Source organism: Molossus molossus, unplaced genomic scaffold, assembly GCF_014108415.1.
Source record: "Molossus molossus isolate mMolMol1 unplaced genomic scaffold, mMolMol1.p scaffold_m16_p_2, whole genome shotgun sequence".
NCBI classification, from domain to species: domain Eukaryota; kingdom Metazoa; phylum Chordata; class Mammalia; order Chiroptera; family Molossidae; genus Molossus; species Molossus molossus.
Window position 1 is genome coordinate 89,508,913 of NW_023425355.1, and position 15,007 is coordinate 89,523,919.

At 46.4% G+C, this 15,007-nt stretch overlaps 1 protein-coding gene across 1 annotated transcript; it reads left to right on the top strand.

Moving 5' to 3' along the window:
* The first annotated feature begins 4,416 nt into the window (after window positions 1–4,416).
* FATE1 (fetal and adult testis expressed 1) lies at window positions 4,417–10,688 on the top strand. The gene is made up of 5 exons (XM_036270736.1): window positions 4,417–4,522; window positions 5,556–5,683; window positions 9,226–9,332; window positions 9,734–9,812; window positions 10,557–10,688. Exons 1-5 carry the CDS (start codon window positions 4,417–4,419, stop codon window positions 10,686–10,688), a joined length of 552 nt encoding a protein of 183 aa, XP_036126629.1.
* Window positions 10,689–15,007: the final 4,319 nt, after the last annotated feature.

Consider the following 15,007-nt stretch of genomic DNA (forward strand, 5'->3'; position numbering starts at 1 on the left):
ATACCTTCTAGCTCCATCCATGCTGTTGAAAATGGTAAGATTTCATTATTTTTTATGGCCGAGTACTATTTCGTTGCATGTGTGTACCCTAACCTTGCATTCACTCATTTACATGCCTATTGGCTTTGAATAGTCTCTTCCATAGAACCCCAGCATGAGAAAGTGAAGAAGACAGGACTACTCTGGAAGAAGAGAGGCTGGAATCTTTCCTGAAGCCCAGGTAGCCCCAATACACCTCCCTAAAACCAAGAAACACAATTTGAAACAGGATTTTAGTCCAATCTTCCATGTGAAGGTGGAGATCTGAGGCTTAGAGCAGAGGAAGTAACTTACCTAAGATGATGACCCTGTGTCAGATCTAGAAATCACTCTCAGGTGTACTGACCCTGGGCCTGGGTCCCTGCCAACTACTACAACTGCTTGCAAGGGAAGTGGGAAAAGGTAGCACACAGGCCATCAGACCTCAAGCTTCTTGATAATTTAAGTAGGGTACAAGGCTGGTTAAACAGCTGTAAGAGGCCAGTGGTGGGAAAGGCATTGGTGGAGGCAGGTAGTGGGGCAGGCAGAGAGACAAAAACAAGACAAGGGCAGACAGGCAGATAGGAAGGCAACACCTGCCTGTGTTGCACATGTGTTTTGTGAGGGGGATGGGTGTCCTCTAGATTTCAGCACAAACCTGAATGCAATTAACTGTGTTTGTTTGGTCCCCAGTGGACGCTCTGTGCTCACAATCACCTTTTGGGAAAATAATGATATGTTTTCTTTGGAGATGCTTAACTTGAAGGTAGGGAGAGCTTTTGCCCCTGTCCCTTTCTGTTAATAAAGCCACTCTTATTTTAATAAAGATTCAAGCCCTGCAGCAGACAGTTCACAGGAAAGGACGAGAGAAGATCAATACACATATAGAATATGGCTCAGGTTCATTCATAATTAGAGAAATATAAATTAAAGCAACAATGCAATAGCTATAATTTTTCACCCATCATAATGATGCTTTTTAGAAAATTTCATAATACAGTACCTTGATAAGGCTTTGAAGAACCCAGCACTTTTTTCTCTTTGGTGAGGTCCCATTTGGTGCAGCCTCTTCGGAGGGGACATTAATAATATCAATCAATATCGATCAAAATTATCAATACACATATCCTAGGATCTCACAATACCTTTTCTAGGCACCTGTTCTACAAAAACATGTACCCATGTGTGCAGAGGCATGGCCAGTAATGCTCACTGCAACATTGTTTGTAAAAGTGAAAAGCTGTAGACATCCAAAATGTCCATGAACAGGTCAATAAACAGGGGTGAAGCTGTGCAGTAAAATGCTGTGTTGTGTTTAAAAGATATGAGGTACATTTGTTCTGACATGGGAGATCTCCCAACGGACATAGTTCACTTAAACAAGTAAGTTGCAAAACAGCACGTATCTCAAATGTATGATCTCATTTGTGTAAAACACTGCAAACACACACACACACACACACACACACACACACACACACACACATCTAAACCAGATGTTCTCTAGATCCCACTCTCCCCTTCCCAGAAGCATCTGTCTAACATCTGAGGTGGGAAGAGCTTTGGGTATCCTAGCCCTCTCTGCTGGGAGCATTCCACTGGGGTCTAGGTCTCTGCAGCTCATCACTTACACTTGGCCATGGGTCATCCTCTTGGTCCCCATAAGTCTTGGCAAATCTCTCTGTACCCTGGATGCTGTAGCCCTTCAGGCCTCTGAGGCTGACATATTAGACAGTGGGGGATTTTCAGAGTGTTTGGAATGAGAGTTTTGGGCAATTTCAGAATAAATTATGATGAAAGGGAGTTTAGCATGCTACAGAAACATGTTAAGAGACAAATTCAAGCTTCTTCCTCTGTCTGCCCTTAAAGAAGCCACGTATCCTCTACACTAGTTCTCCTCTTATGACCATGCTCTTCTCCAACCCAAATCTCCCCCAGCAAAGAAGAGGCAAGAAAGAAAAAGCATGCAAAGTTTTTCTCTCACTGCCCAGCCATCCTTGGTGCCCAAGGTGAAATGTGGGGCGCATTGGGAGATTGGAAAGGAAGTCTCTCTACCCATTTTGCAATCAGAGGTGGGGAACGTCCTGCCCGCGGGCTATATAAGGCCCCCCAAATCAATACCAGATAACATCACATGTCTCGTCAAATTAGCCTGACCAAATTTAGCAGATTAATTTTTAAGTTTATAATTTTGTATGGCCTGCAAATGATGTTATAGATATCCAAACGGCCCTTGGCAGAAAAACCATTCCCCACCCTTGCTAGGCCGTGTGTTCCTTTGCCACCAGGGGGCAGTGCCTCTGCATGCACCTGGCCTAGTGCCCCAGTGCCCAGGAAGCCCCAACTGGTCAAGGCCAGTTGGCAGTCAGGGTAATCTGATCTGAGGTTAATAATGCAAAGTCCTGCCTGTGCTTGTCCTCACTATTTCAACTCTGCTGACTTGAGTGCTCTTCCAATTCAGCCACCCTATAGGGAGAGGATTGTTAACTTCATCATCCATTGGAGATACTGAGGCCCCAAGAAAGGAAAGACTTGCTGAAGCTCAAATATTGAGATCATGGTGAGAATGGGAAGAGCATAGGGTTGTCAGATAAAACACGGATACTCAGTTAAATGTGAATGTCAGATAAACCATGAATAATTTTAGTGTAAGTATGTCCCAAATGTTGCCTGGAGCATTTTACACTAAACAATTATATTTGTTTATTTGAGATTTAAAATCAGTTGACATCCTGTATTTTTATTTCCACAGTCTGGCAAGCCTGGTCCAGGAGAAACCCATGGTTACTGCTTCCCAAGCTCCTGAGTCCCACTGAGTACACTTCTCTGCCCCTAAAGTGCCTTCCAGAAAGCTCAGATTTCATGGCAGTTGCTCTGCTGGAGCTGAAAAGGGCTTCTTCAGGGGCCTCAGGAATGCAGGCAGGGCCTTTGTCAGCTCTGCTCCAGGACTTGTTTAGATAGGGTGGTGAGATCTTGGCTGCCTGTCCCCGTCCCTGGCCCCACCTGTCCAGCTCTGGGTCCAATCTCTCTGGAGTACAGATGAGAGGGGTGGGAGGGGGGATGGGAAGAGATTAATTAAATAATTTTTATGCATATATGCATAGCCCATGGACACAGACAATAGTGGGGTGAGGTGGGGGCTGGGTGGTGGGAGGAAGTGGGGGGAAATGGGGAACATCTGTAATACTGACAACAGTAAAACAAACAGATAGCCTCCTTTCCCCCAGGGGCTCTGGGGCTGTTCCTAAGAACTGAAAGATCCCAAGGGCTGACTCATACAATGTTTGGTGGTCTTATCAGCCAGGGTTCCTCAGAGAGAAGGAACCAATAAGATGGATGAATATATATGCATATATGTATGTGTATGTATATAGAGATTTATTTTAACAAATTGGCTCTTACCATTGTGGGGCTAAGCAAATCCAAAATTTGCATGGCAGGCTGGAATCTTGAGCAGGGGTTGCTGCTACAGTCTTGAGACAGGATTTCTTCTCTAGGTAACCTAAGTGTTTGCTCTTAAGGCCTTCCAACTGATTGGATAAGGCCCACTCACATTATCTAGGGTTAGTAGTCTTCTTTACTTAAAGTCCACTGATTGTAAATATTAACCACAGCTACAAAATACCTTCACAGCAACACCCAGATTAGTGTTTAATGGAATAACTGGGAACTGTAAGCTAGCCAAGTGGCCACATAAACTTCACAGTGGTCTAATCAGTAAGGAAGCTAAGGAAGAATTTGGATTTAGATCAGAGGGTGCAAGTCCTGGGAACCCTGGAGGCTCCAGTGTTGACAGGCAGGTCCCTCCTCTGCTGCCCTTCCCTCCTTTGGTTCTCACTCTTCCTGCACAGGTTGACTCAGGGCATCCAAAGACCATCTCCCCTGCCTAGGAACTCCAGAATGGGGGAGGCAGGATGTACTCTGCAAAGGATGCCTTCAGAGGATGCTTCTAACCACAGTTGGGCTTGCAGAAGCCATGACAGGCCTGGGGTCTAACCCTCCTTTGACCACTGACTGACTCTGGGATCTGGTACCAGTTCTTGCCTCTGTCTAGAAATTATGGAGGGTAGACCCTACCTGTACCCCAACAGGGTTAAATTAGGTGACCAGACAGCCAGGGAAGTTCTCACAGGCAAAAGTTCTGAGCCTTATCTCTTCTCCTATGTTGCTTACAGAGTAGCAGGGGAGAAGGCCACAAACCCAGCCAATAAGATACAGCAGGAACAGAAGGTGCTGGTCCAAGGTTTGAGTTAAAATGAGAGGCTGGCTCCACCCCCATGTCAGGATATATTTTCCATGAGTTTTGACCCCTCAAAGTGCTGATTTTCTGAGTGCTTCCTCTCTGCTTTGCTCCCTGTGCATCCTTGGCCATAGTTTACAAGTGAAAAACTAATTGTGATGGCAGGAGGTCCCCCTAGCATAAAGGAGGAGATAGAAATGTCCATGGCTGAAGACCTGGTTCCTGGAAACCATGGGAAAAGTCAAGAACACCTGGTGATAGCAGGTGAGGATCCTCTAAAATGTCCCAACCCTTGGGTGTCTGCATCTGTGCATATGTGATGGAAAAAGTGTGTGTGTGGCTGGGCAGACATTCTTATATGTGTGTATTTGCATTTGAGTGCATGTGTGGGTATGTGTGACTGTCTGTACCTTGGTGTGAATGTATTTATGGCTTAAGTGACAGAGAGCTGAGGTAAAGGAACTGATGTGAACATTTTGCAGTCCATGAGGGAGGAAGGTAGTATCAACATGTATGGTCCCTTTGCCTTTCCTTTGTCCAAACCACCACTGTGTCTATTGCAAAATATTCATAAGGCTTAATTTTATAAGATTAATCAGTCAGTTCTCTCTCTTAACCCTCTAATGCCTTCTCCTGCCCCTTAGAGTAAAATCTAAACTCTTTATTATGATCTAAACTTACCAAGATCTGATCAAGGTCACCTCCTTAACATATTTCATGCTGTGGCATGATGACCCACTTTACACTGAATTTATGCTTGTTTTTATAATGCCCTAAGACTGGTTCTTCCTCAAAGCCCGTGTGCTAGCTGTTTCCTCTGCCAGGAATGCTGCTCTCCTAGATTTTCCATGACTGCTTTTTTTCTTATTCAGGTCTCTGCCTCAATGTTGTTTTTGACTTTTCTAGAAGTATTCCCTTTCTTCTGTTATGTTGCCCTATTTTATCATTTTGGAAACTTATCTCTTGATTTGAATCTACAATGATAGCTTGTTTTCTGTTTTGCCCCTCTTACTCCCCTTGTATAAACACAGATAGCCAGTTTCTTGATTGCTATAATCTTGTCTCTTGATCATTGCTCTCTCCCCAGTAACTTAACATAGAGCATAGCCTTCAGTAAATACATGTTAATCTTTTGAACAGATGAACAAACTGAGATTAGCCAATGGATATCACTGAATGGGTTTTGAATGATTCCTAAGAAGTTTGGGGACCTAACCTCTTTCTGGTGTGTCCTATGCCCAGGAAGCCTTGATAAAGCCTTTATGGGTATTCCTGGGGCCTTTGTTCTTCTCCCCAGAAATAATAGAGCATGGACCCTGGTCCCTGGGTATCTCTCAGCGGCGACAGAAGTTGGATTCAAAGGCTGCTGGCTCTGCTGCAGGCCAACAAGTTTGGAATATGACTGCCACCCGGCCCAAGAAAGTGGTACTCTATGGGGCCCTTGGCACATGGTGGCTGGGTTGCAGTTGGTAGTACTGGCTATAGGAGTTCCAGCCTATGGTAGTTTGAGCAGGGCAAAATGTTGACTTAGGGGGAGGAGGAAGCAGGCAGAGGACAGGGACATCCAGCAAGAGGTCAGAGCCATCTTTTTGTTGGTTGGTAGTTCAACCTTGAGAGTCCAGAATGCCTGAAGCACATATTGCTTGGGGAATACATATATACTTCATTCTGCAAAACTGTAGTGTGTGTGAAATGACACTTTCTTTTATTAAAAATAAATAAGTATATATTGTTCTCTATATTCTAAATATATCTATATTCCTATATTATATATTATATATAGGTATATAAATATAAATATTTTACATACAAATGTATTTAAATAAAATATTATATGTCAGGGCTAGGACAATGGTAAGGCAAGTGAAGTGCCTATGCCTCCTGGCTGTTAGGAAATCCAGTCAGTGAAATCTGACCATTTTGTAGCCAATCCTTTAAGCTACATTCACCTTGGGTGAGGGAATATTGTAGAAAAAATAGTGTTCATATTGTTGAAAAGGATACTGGACAAAGGCAGCTTTTTTGAAGAGGAGAAGGACCTGTTTGTTCTAGGGAATCACTTGAGTCCAGTATTTCTGTAGTCAATTCTAACTACATTCACTGTGGGTGAGGACAAGTTTTAAAAAAATGGTTGTTACACTGTTGCAAAAGTTACTGGGGAAAGGCAACAAGGTTGGAGAGCAGGAAGACCTGACTTTTCTAGGGAATGGATTAAGATAAATGCTGAAATGATTCCATCCCCAATGAATAGAAAAAAAGCTCCCAGGTCAGAGACATCTGGGAATGAAAATAAGTCAGACATATTGAATTGGCATCCTGTGTCGAAAGGTCAAATCAATCTGCTCCAACAGGTCAGGCTCCATCCAGCAAACCAGTGATGCTCTTAAAATTGAGGGAGTGGTGGTAATAATATAAAGTCTGGATTAATGAAAATTACCTGTTAGGACCTGAGAGGTACACTTTAAAAAAATAGAGTCATTATATGGACCTTAGAAATAAATTTAGACATTTAAAATTAAGAAATTTATCAATAATATTTATTTATCCATTATTCTGGAGTTAAAAATATAACGGAACTGTTACTGCCTCTGACAGAAAGAACCACAACATGAAGTGACAAACAAAACAAAACAATAAAACTAATAATACTGTTCTGCTGATTTTTTGGGGAAAGTAATGTGCCTTTAAAAGTACATGAAAATAAAACTAACACTTTTAAAAGTAATTAACAGATGGAGGCTGGGACTTGCTGCAGTTCATAGATTTTCCTGCTCCCCGACAAATTTATATAAAGCTCTTATGTTTTACAATGTATATAATTCTAAATAGAAGGTTTCTAAAATTAAAATCCAAAAAGAATCAAGACAATTGTTTTTGAAGTTAGACCAATCTTATGATGGGTGATGAGAGTAAGTTCTCATTCAATTGCAGCTGTTGTTAAATTACTTATTACATTAATGGGCTAAAACAAACTATCTTACCATAAACAAACAAACAAGCAAACAAACAAACTGCAGCCACCAGTCACTCAGTTTGCCTTCAAATCTCTCAAAAACCTTTCTGTTCTTCTGATGTCAATCTTTAGGAAAATCAAGGAAGGGGATGGTGTGGAAATTGTTCTAGGAGACACTGTCAATCAATTTCCCCTTTATAGTCCTGGGGTATTCTTGACATCTGCTATCCTTTTAATTCTATTTCTTAACAAGAAGAGAAAAATAAAATAACGTGACTGTTAGGTACTGTTCACAAAAAATAGTCACACCAGTATCGGTGTACACTTTTGAGAAAGGCAAAGCTTGCATTATTGCAACAAATAGAGCATGGTGTCAGTTCCTATATAAAATCATTTATAAAGAAATTGTTCTGCCTTGCAGTTTAATGCTGTTCTTAAGAACAGAGGAGGCCTGCAGGTCTTTCTCATGTGACAGGCAAACCTGGGCTATTTTGGGTTTTTAAGAATGAGGCAAATAGAAGAGCCACCCCAGGACTCTGAATCAGGGTGAGGCCTGTCAGATGACAGGCTCTCCGTTAACAGGATGGGCAGGAGAGGAATTGGCTGTTATACTGGAGTATCCTCAAATGCCAGAATGAAGAGGTTTCTCCTTTGTGGCACTACCACCCTCGCTTTCCCATTGATTTAGTTGAGATTTGGGATTGGAGATAAATTCCTGACTGCCAGCCAGGTTGGGTAGGAGGGGCAGATAACTGTTCCATGTGTATACCTTCAGTTAATGCCCTGTTTTCTACCCTGGTCCTCTGGACAACTCCAGTGTCCCTGCAGCCTACAAGTTCGGGTCCTCTCTGGGCGCTGCCAGGTGGGGTTCCTCCTCAGCTGCTTCAGAGCTACACTGAGGCTTGCTTCACTCACCTTCGCCATCCTTATTAGTACTTTCTGAATTCTACAATATTGTTGAACTCTCATTCTCTGTTGCCTCTCTAATTATTCTCTTTCTTATGGGCTTATGCCATTTTACTCTTTTCTCCATCACTTTAACAGTGCCCTAAAGGGAACAATGTCAAGTATGAGAGGTATCACAGTGTAATGGTTAAGAGCACAACTTCTGGAACAAAATGTCTCAAGTTCAAATTATTGCTCTGCTACTTACCAGTTATGTGATGTGGGAAAGTTATTTGACCTCTCTGTGCCTCAGTTTTTCCATCTTTCAAAATGGGTGATAGTATTAAGTGTCTGAAAGGGTCATGATGAGAATCTAATGGCTTCATATTGGTAAGGGCTTAGAGGATGACATGGTCCCTGGCATGTCAAGTGTGTGTTAAACAAGGATCTTGTGAGATATTTCATCTTGCACTGGAAACCCATAGCCGAGGTTTGTACCTGGGTGGGTCATGTCATGTTCTGCTCCTTTAGCTCACACTAGTTCTTTAAGGCATGAGATACCTCTGGCCCCAGAGCTCTGGGCCAGAGACATCCACTCCAGAGAATCATTAGGAGATGGATAGAAATTAAAGACATGGGGATGGCTGGGCTCACCCAGAGAAAGAGAAGTAGGCTATGGTTTCCCAGTAACCAGGCTTCTATACTGAGTTCTGACACTTACCATGTGTCCATGGGAAGTGCAGTCAACTTTCCAGGAATCAATTTCCTTGGCTCTAAAATCGAGGTTTTTCTGTTCTTCTTCAGTGGTTGCTGATACTCAGCTGATGTCTACATGTGACAGTGCTGGTAGAGAACAGGGATCCTTATCACTGATTTTCCTTTGCTGCAGCCTAGATGGCCAGGAGATACTGAGGATCATGGCGTGGATAGGGTGGTGGCAGGCAGCCAATTTGTGAGGTTTCCAGACTCCCCAAATGGTCTGAAGCTTCAAGGCCCTGATTCTGGAAGCTCAGACACAATGTGACTCTTGGCGGGTATTCCCAGGCAAAGTGTGGGGCAAAGTATGGGACACCCACATTTCTCATCTGAGGCTGAGAAGGCTACTTTGACTGACCATTCCTTTACTTAGGGTACTCAGCTGCCGATATCTAGAATGTCAAGAGAACCAGGCCAAGGGGATATTCATACCCAGGAGTATTCTGGCAGCTTCCAAGGCATGAGATTCCATTATGAGAGGTAAGATGGATCCCAGAAACCCTGCAAGAGGAAAGGAGGAGCTTTTTGGGCAGGGACCAGGGTGGGCCAGAGGGTCTGGCAAGCAGACTGGCCGGGAAGGACTTGTGAACAGCTGGCCATGATTGTTGGAGACCTGTTGCCTCCTCACCACAGCCCCTGAGCCTCCTGGCTTTTTGCCCATTTGAGTCCTCTGAGTGCTCTGCAGCTGGGCTGGGCTGGGTCCAGCCCTCAGGTCCCAAGACATGCTTACCAAGAAAGGGAAGGACTAGAGGCTGACAGAATGACTGTTTAGAGAAGCCCCTGACCTTACCCGCTTGCCCTCATGGTCTTCCTGTGCTTTCTGCCAGGCATGGCCTGGGACAACCAGCAGCTCTGACCTACTGTTTTTTCTTATTTTCCAGCAACTCAGAGGCAGATATGATTGCAGAGATTGGCCTGGAAGAGCTAAATGGACTGGAGATGGAAGTCATGAGAAACCAGGTGAGTGTCTTCTGTGCTAAGGACTCACTTGCAGGGTGGAGGCAGAATCATGGTGGTTTGGGGGCAAGCGAGCCTCAACAGTGATAAATTCATCCCTCTTGATGTTGTATAGACCTTCCATTCATCTTACCCTCTAGCAACCAAAGTGAGGTCAGGCTCTCCTCTCCTCCCTCACAATCCCCATGGCTCCTGAATTCCATCTTGCTGCCAGCCTTAAGTCTACCTTAAGGGGAAGAGAAAAGGACAACAAAAGGGGAAACGTAAGAGGATGGTGGCATCTATGCAGAAATAGTGGCTGTGAGGTCTGAGATAGGGGTCTTCTTGGGTGGGTAGAGACTGCAGCAGCCACAGGCATGGATGTGAGCATGGAGGACTATTGGCCTAATGGCCCTCTCTGGCTCTTGAGTGTCACCCCATCTTGGATTCCTCACTCCAGTGCTGCTGTTTCCCCCATACCTGCCTTCTCCAGGATTAAAATGCTCTTCCCTCCTCACCCTGCACAGCTGGGAAAAACTGGCTTTATCCAGACAATTTGATGCATTCACAGGAGGGTGGAAAACAGCTGAGCCTACCAACACTGGCAGCCCAACCCACCCAGGCCCCTGGTCTCAGCTGCTTCTTACCCAGAGGCAGTTTGGCCTCCCAAAAGGCAGCAAAGCCCCTTCCAGTTCTAACTTCAACTAGTGGGCCTTGGGCTTCCCTAGAATAACCTTGCTTACCAGCTTGCTCTTGGTCTCTCTGTAGCTACGTGTGATCAATGATCGTCTGTGTACCCTGGAGGACCAGGAAGCCACCAGATGCCAGAGGGAAGTTATGTTCTTCACCATGCTGCTGTCGGTCTGCATTGCCAACCTGTGGCTGTGGGTGCGCCAGTGATGCGTCACCTACCATCCTACTGACAGAGCTCTCTCCTCCTTCCCCTTATTCCCTTCTTTCCCTGGGCCACACTTGCTCTACTTCCTTCTGTATCCCAGCAGCTCCCCATAGCAGCAGGGTCACTTTCCAAGTATGGTTGGATGTCCTGCTGAAGGAGGCCTTAGCTGCTGGGAGGTGCAGGAAGATCTAAATGAGCTGAGAAGTAGCCCTTTGGAGAGTGAAGAGAGGGGCATATGGTTCACACAGTAACATCAGTGGCAGGTGCTTCCTGCCTGTCCATCAGGACTCTACGGTGACCATCTTGTGCCTTCTGTTCCATCCTATGTGGCAGGGGCTTGGCTGTGTTTTTATGTTTTCTTCCATGTTGTGCACAGGGCTCTGCACAGAGAAAATGATCAATAAAAGTTCAGTGATAGTGGCAAACCCTGGAGGCTCAGTTTCTTGAATCCAGGACTCATGTGGGGCTCTAATTCCCCCTCCCTTCCCCCTGCCTCTGTTTTCAGACCAGGAAGGGGCCCCCTCAGGGGCAGGACTTGCAGGTCCTTCCTGTTGGGCTCAGGCCAGCAAATGCCTGTGGTGAAGTGCTTCTGCAGCAGCTTGTCCGGAACAAGTGTTGCAGAGACTCAATCAGAGCAAGTCTCCTGGAAGGGACCAGAAACCTTTTCATTTGCCCAGGAGAAAATTGAGTACCAGAGAGGGGAACATGGCCCCAGGATTGTTCAAAAAGACGAGGACAAGGCTGGGTTTAGGATGTGTTCTCCTGAGTCCCATCTACAAACTTGCTGGGATGAGTCCCAAAACATCTCTGGAGGATGGATGAGAGGCCACATGGAGGGGCTTTAAACTTCATTCATCCTTGGACTCAGCCCTGTTAAGCTCCCCTCATCCAGGGTGAATTGCTGAGTAGGTTAGTGGGACTAAGCCTGAGCAGGCAAGAGTGTCACTGCTTGGGGCTCAACCACAGGGCAGGTGTGCTGGGTTGTACAAGGCCTTTGGAAAAGCTGATATCCCTTTTCCTGGGACAAAGAAATACATATATGTCTCTTGGGGGCAGGAATCCAGAACATTCTCATTGTCTTTAGTGGCTAACCAGACCATCCCCAACTTACCAAATTTGTTATGAGTTTTCCATTATAAAGAAGAGAATGTGTTAGTCATGAGATGTAAAATAAACATGACTTTGTGAGAGAGAGAGAGAGAGAGAGAGAGAAAAGAGAGAGCACAGAAGAGAGAGAGGAGGTGTGAGGGAGGGAGAGAGAGGGAGAAGGAGAGACTTGAGTCTTCAAGTTTGCTCTATCCCTACCCCACCCTTCTCTGGTCTTCTGTAGCCCCCATAAAATGAGGGGGTTCCTCTACTCTTGACCCTGGGGGGCTTGCAATACTTCTAAGAACCAAGAGGTCTGGGTAGAACCTGGATCCTCCCTGCCCCATCTTAATGGGCCCTGGAGACCTTGAAATCACTGGAGAACTAAGAGGAAGACTGGGGTTCCTCCTTGCAGCCCATACCTCCACTCCCCACAGCCTCAGGACAGACCCGAGGTGTGGGGACTAATTAAAAAGAGCAGCCCACTGCTCAGGTTTAGTGAAGAGCAGCATACAGAGCTTCCTGCCACCAGCCCCAAATCCCCACTGCCTTTGTTGACATGGAAGGTAAGCGAAGCAGAGTGGAGTTGACTGGAGCTAGGGATGCCAGGAGGTCTGCCCTTGAGTGGCCCTTCTCAAGCTTCCCCATTCTTCTGTTTCAGCTGGGTCATGCAGGAAAGCTAAGAGGAAGAGAAGGTTATTGTGGGGTCGAGCATGGCCTGCCTTTGGGACACGGGTGTGCGTTTTTGTGTACATGAACATGTTTGCAGAAAAGTCTGGTTGAAAATATGTTGTGAAACAAAGATTCACTCTTGGGAGCAATTTAGCTGAGATGCAAACAAACAGTGTGATGGTCCCTTGGAGAAATGCCTCCTGGGCTGGGAGATCTAAGGTGGAGCCTTTGCCTGAGCCCTGGGTATTCCTTACTCACCATGATGTGTGACTGGCTGTTCCTAACCCTGCCTGTCTGCACCTTTTCCAGGGTCCTCCAGAAGGAAACCAGAACCAGAGTTGCTCCATGCTGGCCTTCACCACAGCTTGGAACACAGGCACTAGACCCCTCTACAAGGTTCTGTGAGGGGTCCTATTGTGGGGGTTGGCACCTCCTGCCAGACTCTATGGATATTATCTGTCTGTACTATCTGTCCCCTTGATGTTATTTCCCTGCCAAGCTCCCTTGACCTTGCCCAAGCTCTCTAGCATAAGGCCAACCCTCTCACAACAAGCCTAGAACTTTCCCATGAACAAGTAGAGGGGAGGCTGGGACTCATTTATAGTTGGGGAGTGTGGGAAGGGGTTCTTCTGCAGCATGTTTTTTATTGCTCCTCCGTAAAAATCCCCATGGGTTGCCCAGGCTTGGTATTAGAGGGGTATATAGTTAGCTCCCCACCCCCAATGGATCAGGAGTTGCTTAAAGGCAGGGCTACCTTCTATTGCTTTCTAAATCCATGGCACCCAGCAGAAGTAAATGGCTGATCAGAAGGACTCTGACCAGGGTCCCCAGAGAGCAGTTCTGGCCTGATTGTCTCCTGAATGGAGGGCTGGCTTTGCCTAGGTCATACAAGTCTGGCCTTTTGGGCATACCCTCTATAAAAAAGCCTTCTTCATAAAAGTCAATCAATTCTGACCACTTCTTCCTCTGGCATGTACTATGTGCCAGCATATTGCATTAAAAAATTAGATCATACAAATCCTACTTGATGATATCCTCTTGAAAAATGCAAACATTATAGGTGTAGCTAAAAACGCACTTTGCCCTCCAATGCCAAGCCATTCCAGAGCTAACTCCTGTGGCTGGCTTGATGTGCATCCTTGCAAACTCTTCCTGTCACATGCAGATATGTGCACCTGTATGTTCCCTGGACTTTGTGCACAGGATCTCATGTAAGTGCCTCACACAGTCCTCTGGGAGAGGGGACAGTCCCCTAAGTCATGTGTGCAGGTGGGAAAAGCTGTAAGCCTGTGGTTGTGCTACCCTGCCTGGCAGGCCCCAGATCCCTGCTAGCCCCAGTAGAAGCTGAAATTCAATATTCCAGGTTTTCTGTTTCAGGTTAGAAGAAGGTGGGCATGTGGGTGGGGTAGAGGAAGGTGCATAGAGGGGGGCTGTGTTGTACCTGGGAGCAGCCTAAGATCCTGGCTTCTTTAAAAGAAGCAAATGACTCACCATCCAAGGACTCTTGCCTACTTTCCTTTCCCCAGCCCAGCCCTTCTTGGAGGCCAAGCCCAGGGAGCCCTGGAGGGGAAGAAGTGGATTTCCCCTCAGCCTTGTCCCACTCCAGGTATCTCTTCCCTTTCTCAGCTTTCTCACTGGCTTGTCCTGGGCCAAGTAGGCTGGTCAGGACTGTTACTAAGCTGGAAGGCAGGTGCATGAGGGTAGTGAGCTGGTGGTTTTGAATTCCCAGATGCAAAGCCCTGAGTGATGCATGCTTCATGTAAGAGAGAGCTCCTCAGGGAGCTTGGGAGGGGCTGGCTTCTGGGTCTGGGCAGACAAGCAGCTTCTACAGCTGGGCAGCCCAGCATCCAGCACTCATCTGCTGACAGCCTAGGGTGTGAAGGCCCCACAGTGAGAGGGTCAGCCATCCAGCCAGCAGGCAGGACAGTTTCTCCAGTGGGCCGGTGTCACCCTAGGCCAGGGCATTCAGCTTGCCTCAGCCGTGGGCATGAACTCCTCTGGGCCACTGCCAGCCTCCGCTGCTGGCATTGGGCAAGGAGGGGCAGCTCTCTGACCAGGAGGCTGCCAGCTGCATGGGAGTTCAAAGAACCTGCTGGCTTAGGGACAGGAGTGCCAGGTGGTCTCTGCTGGATTCAGGTGCTAATGAGTCCCCAAGGGCTCATCTCTGATTGGAGGCTTCACAGACAGACCAACAGATGCTGACTGTAGCCAGGGATATCCTGCCTCTGAAGCCGTCTGATTGGTGAGGAAAGGGGCTGGCATTGGGCTGAGACAGGTACTAATCAAGGCTGACACCTCTTGGCCACAGGCCAATGGCGTCCATGGGTTTGGGGCTGGAGCTCATAAAAATGTGCAGGTTCTAGCACCAGGCCACGGACCCTCGCATGTCTGGTCTGCATAGATTGCTGAGGGAAAGTAGCTGTGTGGAGAACCTTTGTCCCCTGTCAAAGAAGCCAAATGAAATCCTGGGGGATCTAGGAGTATGGAAGCACTGAGTGTTATGCTAGGCTTGTCCCAAGGCAGCTGAGTCTTTGTTTACTCCTAAGAGGGCAGCAGAGAGGGT

What these genes read in the sequence shown, in the direction of transcription:
- FATE1 (XM_036270736.1), top strand. Translation starts at nt 4,417, where the DNA reads ATGGCAGGAGGTCCCCCTAGCATAAAGGAGGAGATAGAAATGTCCATG. An exon ending in ATGAGATTCCATTATGAGAG is followed by an intron (nt 9,333 to 9,733) that starts GTAAGATGGATC and finishes CTTATTTTCCAG; the next exon opens with CAACTCAGAGGCAGATATGA. An exon ending in TGGAAGTCATGAGAAACCAG is followed by an intron (nt 9,813 to 10,556) that starts GTGAGTGTCTTC and finishes GTCTCTCTGTAG; the next exon opens with CTACGTGTGATCAATGATCG.